The 12,184-nt window shown below is 62.2% G+C and overlaps 1 protein-coding gene across 12 annotated transcripts in view; it reads right to left on the bottom strand.

Annotated features, from left to right (window-relative positions):
- DHX16 (DEAH-box helicase 16) overlaps positions 1-10,380 on the bottom strand; it is a 30,207-nt gene extending 19,827 nt beyond the window's left edge. For 3 of the 12 annotated variants that reach the window (XM_059837359.1, XM_059837360.1, XM_059837361.1), the window contains exons 1-5: positions 10,286-10,380; positions 7,534-7,749; positions 4,434-4,622; positions 3,235-3,345; positions 1,504-1,619 (exon numbers count right to left, since the gene is read on the bottom strand). In XM_059837359.1, the coding sequence (XP_059693342.1) occupies positions 1,504-1,619; positions 3,235-3,345; positions 4,434-4,622; positions 7,534-7,749; positions 10,286-10,342 (689 nt within the window). In that variant the 5' untranslated portion in view covers positions 10,343-10,380. Of the gene's footprint in view, positions 1-422; positions 478-569; positions 627-760; positions 816-1,503; positions 1,620-1,997; positions 2,015-3,234; positions 3,346-4,433; positions 4,623-6,076; positions 6,144-6,263; positions 6,331-6,441; positions 6,517-6,878; positions 6,940-7,042; positions 7,110-7,533; positions 7,750-10,285 lie in introns of those variants that run through there. The other 9 variants (XM_059837367.1, XM_059837366.1, XM_059837364.1 and 6 more) reach the window with 9 other exon arrangements.
- Between the last annotated feature and the right edge of the window lie 1,804 nt (positions 10,381-12,184).

The raw sequence follows: 12,184 nt of genomic DNA on the forward strand, positions 1-12,184 counted from the left end.
CGGGATGGACATGGGGACACCGGGACAGGGGGACAGGGACAGGGGGATGGACATGGGGACACTCACGGGGACACCGGCATGGACACGGGGACATGGGGATGGACATGGGGACAGGGACAGGGGGACATGGATATGGGGACAGGGACAGGGGGATGGACATGGGGACACAGGGACATGAGGATGGACATGGGGACACGCACGGGGACACCGGGATGGACACGGGGACACCGGGATGGACATGGGGACACGGGGATGGACATGGGGACATGAGAGATGGACATGGGGACAGGGACAGGGGGATGGCCGTGGGGACAGGAAGAAGGACATGTCCCCAGTGTCCCCTGGCTGTCCCTGTTCTCTGTGTCCCCAGTGTCCCCATTGTCCCCAGTGTCCCCAGTGTCCCCACTGTCCCCAGGTGTCACCTGTAGGAGGCCAGGTCTGGCTCTGTCAGGAACTCCCTCAGCAGCATCCCGTCCCCAATGTCCCCAGTGTCCCCATTGCCCCCAATGTCCCCAGTGTCCCCAGTGTCCCCATTGCCCCCAGGTGTCCCCATTGTCCCCAGGTGTCACCTGTAGGAGGCCAGGTCGGGCTCTGTCAGGAACTTCCTCAGCAGCATCCCGTCCCCAATGTCCCCTGGCTGTCCCTGTTCTCTGTGTCCCCATTGCCCCCATTGTCCCCAATGTCCCCAATGTCCCCATTGCCCCCATTGTCCCCAATGCCCCCAGTGTCCCCAGGTGTCCCCAGTGTCCCCAGGTGTCACCTGTAGGAGGCCAGGTCGGGCTCTGTCAGGAACTCCCTCAGCAGCATCCCGTCCCCAATGTCCCCAATGTCCCCATTGTCCCCAATGTCCCCATTGTCCCCAATGTCCCCAGGTGTCACCTGTAGGAGGCCAGGTCGGGCTCTGTCAGGAACTCCCTCAGCAGCATCCCGTCCCCAATGTCCCCTGGCTGTCCCTGTTCTCTGTGTCCCCATTGCCCCCAATGTCCCCAATGCCCCCAATGTCCCCAATGTCCCCAGTGTCCCCAGTGTCCCCAGTGTCCCCAGGTGTCACCTGTAGGAGGCCAGGTCTGGCTCTGTCAGGAACTCCCTCAGCAGCATCCCGTCCCCAATGTCCCCTGGCTGTCCCCATTGTCCCCAATGTCCCCAATGTCCCCAATGTCCCCAGTGTCCCCATTGCCCCCAGGTGTCCCCATTGCCCCCAGGTGTCCCCAGTGTCCCCAGGTGTCACCTGTAGGAGGCCAGGTCTGGCTCTGTCAGGAACTCCCTCAGCAGCATCCCATCCCCAATGTCCCCAGTGTCCCCAATGTCCCCAATGTCCCCAGTGTCCCCAGGTGTCCCCAGTGTCCCCAGGTGTCACCTGTAGGAGGCCAGGTCGGGCTCTGTCAGGAACTCCCTCAGCAGCATCCCGTCCCCAATGTCCCCAGTGTCCCCATTGCCCCCAATGTCCCCATTGTCCCCATTGTCCCCATTGTCCCCAGTGTCCCCAGTGTCCCCAGGTGTCACCTGTAGGAGGCCAGGTCGGGCTCTGTCAGGAACTCCCTCAGCAGCATCCCGTCCGTCATGTACTTGAGCACCGTGCGCTCCGACGTGCAGTCCTCGAAGCGGATGCTGTACCCCACCTTGGGGACAAGGGACACGGCCCTGTCACCCCCTGGGGCTGCTGTCACCCCCCTGGGCTGCTGTCACCCCCTGGAGCTGCTGTCACCTCCCTGGGGCTGCTGTCACCCCTCCGGGGCTGCTGTCACCCCCTGGGGCCGCTGTCACCTCCCTGGGCCGCTGTCACCTCCCTGGGGCTGCTGTCACCTCCCTGGGGCTGCTGTCACATCCCTGGGGCCGCTGTCACCTCTGTGGTCACTCCAACCCCCCCCCCCAGCTGTGTCACAAGAATGTCCCCAAAATGCCCAGGATGTGTCCCCAAGGTGGGGACGTTGTGGTTGGAGGTGGGGATGTGTCCCCAGTGTCCCCCCCGGTGTCCCCCCCGGTGTCCCCGGTGTCACCTCGTTGCCCAGCTTTGTCCCCAGTGTCCCCCCCAGTGTCCCCAGTGTCCCCAGTGTCCCCCCCACATCCCCAGTGTCCCCCCAGTGTCCTCGTGTCCCCAGTATCCCCCCCAGTGTCCCCAGTGTCCCCCCAGTGTCCCCGGTGTCACCTCGTTGCCCAGCTTTGTCCCCAGTGTCCCCAGTGTCCCCCCCAGTGTCCCCAGTGCCCCCCCCCAGTGTCCCCAGTGTCCCCCCCAGTGTCCCCAGTGTCCCCCCCACTGTCCCCAGTGTCACCTCGTTGCCCAGCTTTGTCCCCAGTGTCCCCCCCAGTGTCCCCAGTGTCCCCGTGTCCCCCCCAGTGTCCCTGTGTCCCCAGTGTCACCTCGTTGCCCAGCTTTGTCCCCAGTGTCCCCAGTGTCCCCGGTGTCCCCCCCTGTGTCCCCAGTGTCCCCAGTGTCCCCGTGTCCCCCCCGGTGTCCCCGGTGTCACCTCGTTGCCCAGTTTGTCCCCAGTGTCCCCCCCCCAGTGTCCCCAGTGTCCCCGGTGTCCCCCCCGGTGTCCCCCCCAGTGTCCCCGTGTCCCCCCCGGTGTCCCCGGTGTCACCTCGTTGCCCAGCTTTGTCCCCAGTGTCCCCGGTGTCCCCAGTGTCCCCGTGTCCCCCCCGGTGTCCCCGGTGTCACCTCGTTGCCCAGCTTTGTCCCCAGTGTCCCCGGTGTCCCCAGTGTCCCCGGTGTCCCATCCGGTGTCCCCCCCCGGTGTCCCCGGTGTCACCTCATTGCCCAGTTTGTCCCCAGTGTCCCCAGTGTCCCCGTGTCCCCCCCGGTGTCCCCAGTGTCCCCAGTGTCCCCAGTGTCCCCCCCGGTGTCCCCATGTCCCCCCCGGTGTCCCCGGTGTCACCTCGTTGCCCAGCTTTGTCCCCAGTGTCCCCAGTGCCCCCCCCAGTGTCCCCAGTGTCCCTGGTGTCCCCCTCGGTGTCCCCAGTGTCCCCATGTCCCCCCCAGTGTCCCCATGTCCCCCCCGGTGTCCCCAGTGTCCCCAGTGTCCCCAGTGTCCCCAGTGTCCCCAGTGTCCCCGGTGTCCCCGGTGTCCCCGGTGTCACCTCGTTGCCCAGCTTTGTCCCCAGTGTCCCCAGTGTCCCCCCCCAGTGTCCCCCCCGGTGTCCCCGGTGTCACCTCATTGCCCAGCTTTGTCCCCAGTGTCCCCAGTGTCCCTGGTGTCCCCGGTGTCCCCATGTCCCCCCCGGTGTCCCCGGTGTCACCTCGTTGCCCAGCTTTGTCCCCATCTCCACGGCCACCCTGGCGGCCACGCTCATGGCGGCCACGCGCCGCGGCTGCGTCACCCCGATCTTCAGCCCCCCCCGCGTGTAGCCCTGGGGACAGCGGGGACAGGGGGGGTCACGGGGGGTGACAGAGACCCCCGACCCCCGAGTGACCCCCCCGGACCGGGACTGACCCCGGACACGAGACCTGAGCGCCCCAAATCCCCCCAGGACCCCAAATCCTCTCAAGTCACCCCCAGGGTCCCCAGCCGACCCCCAGTTCAGTCCCAGTCCCTCCCAGTGACCCCCAGTGACCCCCCAGTCCCTCCCAGTGACCCCCAGTGACCCCCCAGTCCCTCCCAGTGACCCCCAGCCCCCTCCCAGTGACCCCCAAACCCCTCCCAGTCCCTCCCAGTGACCCCCCAGCCCCCTCCCAGTGACCCCCAAACCCCTCCCAGTCCCCTCCCAGTGACCTCCCAGTCCCACCCAGTTCAGTCCCAGTCCCTCCCAGTGACCCCCCAGCCCCTCCCAGCCCCCTCCCAGTCCCCCCCAGTCCCCCCCAGTGCCCCTCCACCCACCCCAGTCCCCTCCCAGTGCCCCTTAACCCACCCCAGTCCCCTCCCAGTGCCCCCCAGTCCCCCCTAAACCCCTCCCAGTGCCCCCCCAGCCCCCCCAGTTCCCTCCCAATCCCCTCCCAGTGCCCCCCAATCCCCTCCCAGTCCCTCCCAATCCCCTCCCAGTCCCTCCCAGTCCCCCCCAGTGCCCCCCAATCCACCCCAATCCCCTCCCAATCCCCTCCCAATCCCCTCCCAGTGCCCCCCAGTCCCCTCCCAATCCCCTCCCAGTCCCCCCCAATCCCCCCCAGTCCCTCCCAGTCCCCCCCAGTGCCCCCCAATCCCCCCCAATCCCCTCCCAATCCCCCCCAGTCCCTCCCAGTCCCTCCCAGTCACCCCCAATCCCCTCCCAGTCCCTCCCAGTCCCCTCCCAATCCCCTCCCAGTCCCCTCCCAGTCCCTCCCAATCCTCTCCCACTCCCTCCCAGTCCCTCCCAATCCCCTCCCAGTCCCTCCCAGTCCCTCCCAGTCCCTCCCAGTCCCCCCCAATCCCCTCCCAGTCCCCTCCCAGTCCCCCCCAATCCCCCCCCAATCCCCTCCCAATCCTCCCCAGTCCCTCCCAGTGCCCCCAGTGCCCCCAGCCCACCTCCTCGTGCAGGTACTGGGGGATCTGGGTGGTTTTCCCCGAGCCCGTCTCGCCCTCGATCACCAGCACCTGGTGCTGCGCCACGGCCGCCACCAGCTCGTCCCGGAAGGGGAAGATGGGCAGGGCCCGGCGGCCGTCCTGCAGCGACTGCCGGCGGCGCTCGGCCTCGGGGACGGCCTCGGGGACATCCTGGGGACACGTTAGTGACATCGGGGTCACCCTCAGTGTCACCGAATTCACCCCAGTGTCACCCCGGTCCCCACCAGGAACCGCCCACTGCCGGCGGCGCTCGGCCTCGGGGACATCCTGGGGACACCAGTGTCACCTCAGTGCCATCGGGGTCACCCTCAGTGTCACCGAATTCACCCCAGTGTCACCCCAGTCCCCACCAGGAACCGCCCACTGCCGGCGGCGCTCGGCCTCGGGGACATCCTGGGGACACGTCAGTGACATCGGGGTCACCCTCAGTGTCACCTAATTCACCCCAAATTCACCCCAAAATCACCGGGAACCGCCCACTGCCGGCGGCGCTCGGCCTCGGGGACATCCTGGGGACACCAGTGTCACCTCAGTGCCATCAGGGTCACCCTCAGTGTCACCGAATTTACATCAAATTCACCCCAAAATCACCGGGAACCGCCCACTGCTGGCGGCGCTCGGCCTCAGGGACGGCCTCGGGGACATCCTGGGGACACCAGTGTCACCTCAGTGCCATCAGGGTCACCCTCAGTGTCACTGAATTCACCCCAAAATCACCGGGAACCGCCCACTGCCGGCGGCGCTTGGCCTCGGGGACATCCTGGGGACACCAGTGTCACCTCAGTGACATCAGGGTCACCCTCAGTGTCACCGAATTCACCCCAGTGTCACCCCGGTCCCACCGGGAACCGCCCAGTGCCAGCGGCGCTCGGCCTCGGGGACATCCTGGGGACACGTCAGGGACATCGGGGTCACCCTCAGTGTCACCGAATTTACATCAAATTCACCCCAAAATCAGCAGGAACCGCCCACTGCCGGCGGCACTCGGCCTTGGGGACATCCTGGGGACAGGTTAGTGACATCGGGGTCACCCTCAGTGTCACTGAATTCACCCCAGTGTCACCCCGGTCCCACCAGGAACCACCCACTGCCGGCGGCGCTCGGCCTCGGGGACATCCTGGGGACACCAGTGTCACCTCAGTGCCATCAGGGTCACCCTCAGGGTCACCGAATTCACCCCAGTGTCACCCCAAAATCACCGGGAACCGCCCACTGCCGGCGGCGCTCAGCCTCGGGGACATCCTGGGGACACCAGTGTCACCTCAGTGCCATCGGGGTCACCCTCAGTGTCACCGAATTCACCCCACTGTCACCCCCGGTCCCCCCCACCAGGAACTGCCCACTGCCGGCGGCGCTCGGCCTCGAGGACGGCCTCGGGGACATCCTGGGGACACGTCAGGGACATCGGGGTCACCCTCAGTGCCACCGAATTCACCCCAAATTCACCCCAAAATCACCGGGAACCGCCCAGTGCTGGCGGTGCTTGGCCTCGGGGACATCCTGGGGACATCCTGGGGACACGTCAGTGCCATCAGGGTCACCCTCAGTGTCACCGAATTCACCCCAGACCCTGCCAGGACCCCCTGGCTGACCCCAGACCCCACCTTCTGGGGGTCAGTCCCCTCTAACTGGGCGGCACTGACGAACTGCGCCATCTCCTCCTCCTCCAGCAGCAGCCCTGATCCCCCCCAAATCCCCCCCAAACCATCCCAAACTCCCCAAATCCCCCCCAGACCCCCCCAACCCCCCCCCAGACCGTGCCAAGACCCCCCGGCTGACCCCAGACCCCACCTTCTGGGGGTCGGTGCCCTCTAACTGGGCGGCACTGACGAACTGCACCATCTCCTCCTCCTCCAGCAGCAGCCCAGATCCCCCCCAAACCCTTTCCCATGACCCCAAATCCCCCCCAAACCCTTTCCCATGACCCCAAATCCCCCCCAAAACCCCCCCAGACCCCCCCAGACCCCACCTTCTGGGGGTCAGTCCCCTCCAGCTGGGCGGCACTGACGAACTGCACCATCTCCTCCTCCTCCAGCAGCAGCTCGTAGTCCCACCCAGATCCCCCCCAAACCCTCTCCCATGACCCCAAATCCTCTCAGGACCCCCTGGCTGACCCCAGACCCTGTCAGGACCCCCTGGCTGACCCCAGACCCCACCCTCTGGGGGTCGGTGCCCTCCAGCTGGGCGGCACTGACGAACTGCACCATCTCCTCCTCCTCCAGCAGCAGCCCAGATCCCCCCCAAACCCTTTCCCATGACCCCAAATCCCCCCCAAACCCCCCCAAATCCCCCCCAAACCCTTTCCCATGACCCCAAATCCCCCCCAAACCCTTTCCCATGACCCCAAATCCCCCCCAGACCCTGCCAGGACCCCCTGGCTGACCCCAGACCCCCCCCAGACCCCACCTTCTGGGGGTCGGTGCCCTCCAGCTGGGCAGCACTGACGAACTGCACCATCTCCTCCTCCTCCAGCAGCCCAGACCATCCCAAATCCCCCCCAAATCCCCCCCAAACCCTTTCCAATGACCCCAAATCCCCCCCAGACCCCCCCAAACCCCCCCAGACCCCACCTTCTGGGGGTCGGTGCCCTCCAGCTGGGCGGCACTGACGAACTGCACCATCTCCTCCTCCTCCAGCAGCAGCCCAGATCCCCCCCAAACCCTTTCCCATGACCCCAAATCCCCCCCAAACCCCCCCAAATCCCCCCCAGACCCCCCCAGACCCCCCCAGACCCCACCTTCTGGGGGTCAGTCCCCTCCAGCTGGGCGGCACTGACGAACTGCACCATCTCCTCCTCCTCCAGCAGCAGCCCAGATCCCCCCCAAACCCTTTCCCATGACCCCAAATCCCCCCCAAACCCCCCCAAATCCCCCCCAGACCCCCCCAGACCCCCCCAGACCCCACCTTCTGGGGGTCAGTCCCCTCCAGCTGGGCGGCACTGACGAACTGCACCATCTCCTCCTCCTCCAGCAGCAGCCCAGATCCCCCCCAAACCCTTTCCCATGACCCCAAATCCCCCCCAAATCCCCCCCAGACCCCCCCAGACCCCCCCAGACCCCACCTTCTGGGGGTCAGTCCCCTCCAGCTGGGCGGCACTGACGAACTGCACCATCTCCTCCTCCTCCAGCAGCAGCTCGTAGTCGGGGCCGCGGTGGCCGCGGGCGTCGCGGGCCCCGAAGCGCAGCGCGGCCGCGCCCAGCAGCTGCTCCTCCCAGCGCCGCTGCTCGTCCCGCGGCGCCAGCGCCTCCTCCTGCGCCTCCTCCCGCTCCGGGATCTTCTGCCGAGGGACCGGGGGGTCGGCGAGGGGAATTGGGGGGGTTTGGGATCATGGGGAGGGGGTTTGGGGGGGATTTAGAGGGATTTGGGGGGTTTGGGATCATGGGGAGGGGGTTTGGGGGGGGTTTGGGGAGTTTGGGATCATGGGGAGGGGGTTTGGGGGGGGTTTGGGGAGTTTGGGATCATGGGGAGGGGGTTTGGGGGGGGTTTGGGGAGTTTGGGATCATGGGGAGGGGGTTTGGGGGGGTTTGGGATCATGGGGAGGGGGTTTGGGGGGGGTTGGGGAGTTTGGGATCATGGGGAGGGGTTTGGGGGGGATTTGGGATCATGGGGAGGGGGTTTGGGGGGGGGTTGGGGAGTTTGGGATCATGGGGAGGGGGTTTGGGGGGGATTTGGGATCATGGGGAGGGGGTTTGGGATCATGGGGAGGGGGTTTGGGGGGGATTTAGAGGGGTCTAGGGGGGTTTGGGATCATGGGGAGGGGGTTTGGGGGGGTTTAGAGGGATTTGGGGGGTTTGGGATCATGGGGAGGGGGTTTGGGGGGGGTTTGGGATCATGGGGAGGGGGTTTGGGGGGGGTTTGGGATCATGGGGAGGGGGTTTGGGGGGCAGCAAGGGGGTTTGGGGGGGATTTAGAGGGGTCTAGGGGGGTTTGGGATCATGGGGAGGGGGTTTGGGGGGGGTTTAGAGGGATTTGGGGGGTTTGGGATCATGGGAAGGGGGTTTGGGGGGGTTTGGGATCATGGGGAGGGGGTTTGGGATCATGGGGAGGGGGTTTGGGGGGGGGTTTGGGGAGTTTGGGATCATGGGGAGGGGGTTTGGGGAGGTTTGGGATCATGGGGAGAGGGTTTGGGGGGGATTTGGGGGGTTTGGGATCATGGGGAGGGGGCTTGGGGGGGATTTAGAGGGGTTTGGGATCATGGGGAGGGGGTTTGGGGAGACAGCAAGGGGGTTTGGGGGGGATTTAGAAGGGTTTGGGATCATGGGTTTCCCAAGTACCAATTCCGGGATTTTTCATGTACCAATTTCGGGGTTTCTCAGGTGTGAATTCTGGGTGTTTTCAGGTGTGAATTTTGGGTTTCCTAGGTGCCAATTTCGGGATTTTTCATGTACCAATTCTGGGTGTTCTCAGGTGTGAATTCTGGGTGTTCCCAGGCGCCCCCTGACCTTGTCCCTGCTCTCCTGGGGGATGTGGCAGCGGCTGCTCCTCCCCAGGTGTGAATTTCGGGATTTTTCATGTACCAATTCTGGGGTTTCTCAGGTGTGAATTCGGGATTTCTCAGGTGTGAATTCTGGGTGTTTTCAGGTGTGAATTCTGGGTGTTTTCAGGTGTGAATTCGGGGTGTTTTCAGGTGTGAATTCGGGGTGTTTCCAGGCGCCCCCTGACCTTGTCCCTGCTCTCCTGGGGGATGTGGCAGCGGCTGCTCCTCCCCAGGTTTTTCATGTACCAATTTCGGGATTTTTGGGTTTCTCATGTACCAATTTTGGGATTTTTCATGCACCAATTTCAGCATTTCTCAGGTGTGAATTCGGGGTTTCTCAGGTGTGAATTTCGGGGTTTCTCAGGTGTGAATTCGGGGTTTCTCAGGTGTGAATTTCGGGGTTTCTCACGTGTGAATTCGGGGTGTTTTCAGGTGTGAATTTTGGGTTTCCCAGGTGCCAATTTCGGGATTTTTCATGTACCAATTCTGGGATTTTTCATGTACCAATTTCAGCATTTCTCAGGTGTGAATTTCGGGGTTTCTCAGGTGTGAATTCGGGGTGTTTTCAGGTGTGAATTCTGGGTGTTTTCAGGTGTGAATTCGGGGTGTTCCCAGGCGCCCCCTGACCTTGTCCCTGCTCTCCTGGGGGATGTGGTAGCGGCTGCTCCTCTCCAGGTGTGAATTCGGGGATTTTTCATGTACCAATTTTGGGGTTTCTCATGTACCAATTCTGGGTGTTTTCAGGTGTGAATTCTGGGTGTTTTCAGGCGTGAATTCGGGGTGTTTTCAGGCACCCCCTGACCTTGTCCCTGCTCTCCTGGGGGATGTGGCAGCGGCTGCTCCTCCCCAGGTTTTTCATGTACCAATTCTGGGATTTCTCATGTACCAATTTCGGGATTTTTCATGTGCCAATTTTGGGATTTTTCATGTACCAATTCTGGGTGTTTTCAGGTGTGAATTCTGGGTGTTTTCAGGCGTGAATTCGGGGTGTTTTCAGGCACCCCCTGACCTTGTCCCTGCTCTCCTGGGGGATGTGGTAGCGGCTGCTCCTCCCCAGGTACCAATTTCGGGATTTCTCAGGTGTGAATTTCGGGGTTTCTCATGTACCAATTCTGGGTGTTTTCAGGTGTGAATTCTGGGTGTTCCCAGGCGCCCCCTGACCTTGTCCCTGCTCTCCTGGGGGATGTGGTAGCGGCTGCTCCTCCCCAGGTTTGAATTTTGGGATTTTTCATGTACCAATTTCAGGGTTTTTCATGTACCAATTTCGGGGTTTCTCAGGTGTGAATTCGGGGTGTTCTCAGGTGTGAATTCGGGGTGTTCCCAGGCGCCCCCTGACCTTGTCCCTGCTCTCCTGCGGGATGTGGCAGTGGCTGCTCCTCCCCAGGTTTTTCATGTACCAATTTCGGGATTTTTGGGTTTCTCATGTACCAATTTCGGGGTTTCTCAGGTGCCAATTTCAGGGTTTTTCATGTACCAATTTCGGGGTGTTTTCAGGTGTGAATTCGGGGTGTTCCCAGGCGCCCCCTGACCTTGTCCCTGCTCTCCTGCGGGATGTGGTAGCGGCTGCCCCTCCCCAGGTGTGAATTTGGGGTGTTTTCAGGTGTGAATTCGGGGTTTCTCAGGTGTGAATTTGGGGTGTTTTCAGGTGTGAATTCTGGGTTTCCCAGGCGCCCCCTGACCTTGTCCCTGCTCTCCTGCGGGATGTGGTAGCGGCTGCTCCTCCCCAGGTGTGAATTTCGGGATTTTTCAGGTGTGAATTCGGGGTGTTTTCAGGTGTGAATTCTGGGTGTTTTCAGGTGTGAATTCGGGGTGTTCCCAGGCGCCCCCTGACCTTGTCCCTGCTCTCCTGGGGGATGTGGCAGCGGCTGCTCCTCCCCAGGTGTGAATTTCGGGATTTTTCATGTGCCAATTTTGAGATTTCTCATGTACCAATTCCGGCATTTCTCAGGTGTGAATTTTGGGTTTCCCAGGTGCCAATTTCAGGGTTTTTCATGTACCAATTTTGGGGTTTTTCAGGTGTGAATTCTGGGTGTTTTCAGGTGTGAATTTCGGGGTTTTTCAGGCGTGAATTCGGGGTGTTCCCAGATGCCCCCTGACCTTGTCCCTGCTCTCCTGGGGGATGTGGTAGCGGCTGCCCCTCCCCAGGTGTGAATTCTGGGTGTTTTCAGGTGTGAATTCGGGGTGTTCCCAGATGCCCCCTGACCTTGTCCCTGCTCTCCTGCGGGATGTGGTAGCGGCTGCTCCTCTCCAGGTGTGAATTCGGGGATTTTTCATGTACCAATTTTGGGGTTTCTCATGTACCAATTCAGGGTGTTTTCAGGTGTGAATTCAGGGTGTTTTCAGGTGTGAATTTTGGGTTTCCCAGGTGTGAATTCGGGGTGTTTTCAGGTGTGAATTCGGGGTGTTTTCAGGTGTGAATTCGGGGTGTTTTCAGGTGTGAATTTTGGGTTTCCCAGGTGTGAATTCGGGGTGTTTTCAGGTGTGAATTCGGGGTGTTCTCAGGTGTGAATTCGGGGTGTTTTCAGGTGTGAATTTTGGGTTTCCCAGGTGCCAATTTCGGGATTTCTCAGGTGTGAATTTCAGCATTTCTCAGGTGTGAATTCTGGGTGTTCCCAGGCGCCCCCTGACCTTGTCCCTGCTCTCCTGGGGGATGTGGTAGCGGCTGCTCCTCCCCAGGTGTGAATTTTGGGATTTTTCATGTACCAATTTCGGGGTTTTTGGGTTTCTCATGTACCAATTTCGGGGTTTCTCAGGTGTGAATTTTGGGGTTTCTCATGTACCAATTCGGGGTGTTCTCAGGTGTGAATTCGGGGTGTTCCCAGATGCCCCCTGACCTTGTCCCTGCTCTCCTGGGGGATGTGGTAGCGGCTGCCCCTCCCCAGGTGTGAATTCTGGGTGTTCCCAGGTGTGAATTCTGGGTGTTTTCAGGTGTGAATTCTGGGTGTTTTCAGGTGTGAATTTCGGGGTTTCTCAGGTGTGAATTCAGGGTGTTTTCAGGTGTGAATTCGGGGTGTTTTCAGGTGTGAATTTTGGGTTTCCCAGGTGCCAATTTCGGGATTTTTCATGTACCAATTTCGGGATTTCTCAGGTGTGAATTTTGGGGTTTCTCATGTACCAAATTTGGGTGTTTTCAGGTGTGAATTCGGGGTGTTCCCAGGCGCCCCCTGACCTTGTCCCTGCTCTCCTGCGGGATGTGGTAGCGGCTGCTCCTCCCCAGGTGTGAATTTTGGGATTT

Source organism: Haemorhous mexicanus (assembly GCF_027477595.1).
Source record: "Haemorhous mexicanus isolate bHaeMex1 chromosome 32 unlocalized genomic scaffold, bHaeMex1.pri SUPER_32_unloc_3, whole genome shotgun sequence".
Classification (NCBI taxonomy): Eukaryota; Metazoa; Chordata; class Aves; order Passeriformes; family Fringillidae; genus Haemorhous; species Haemorhous mexicanus.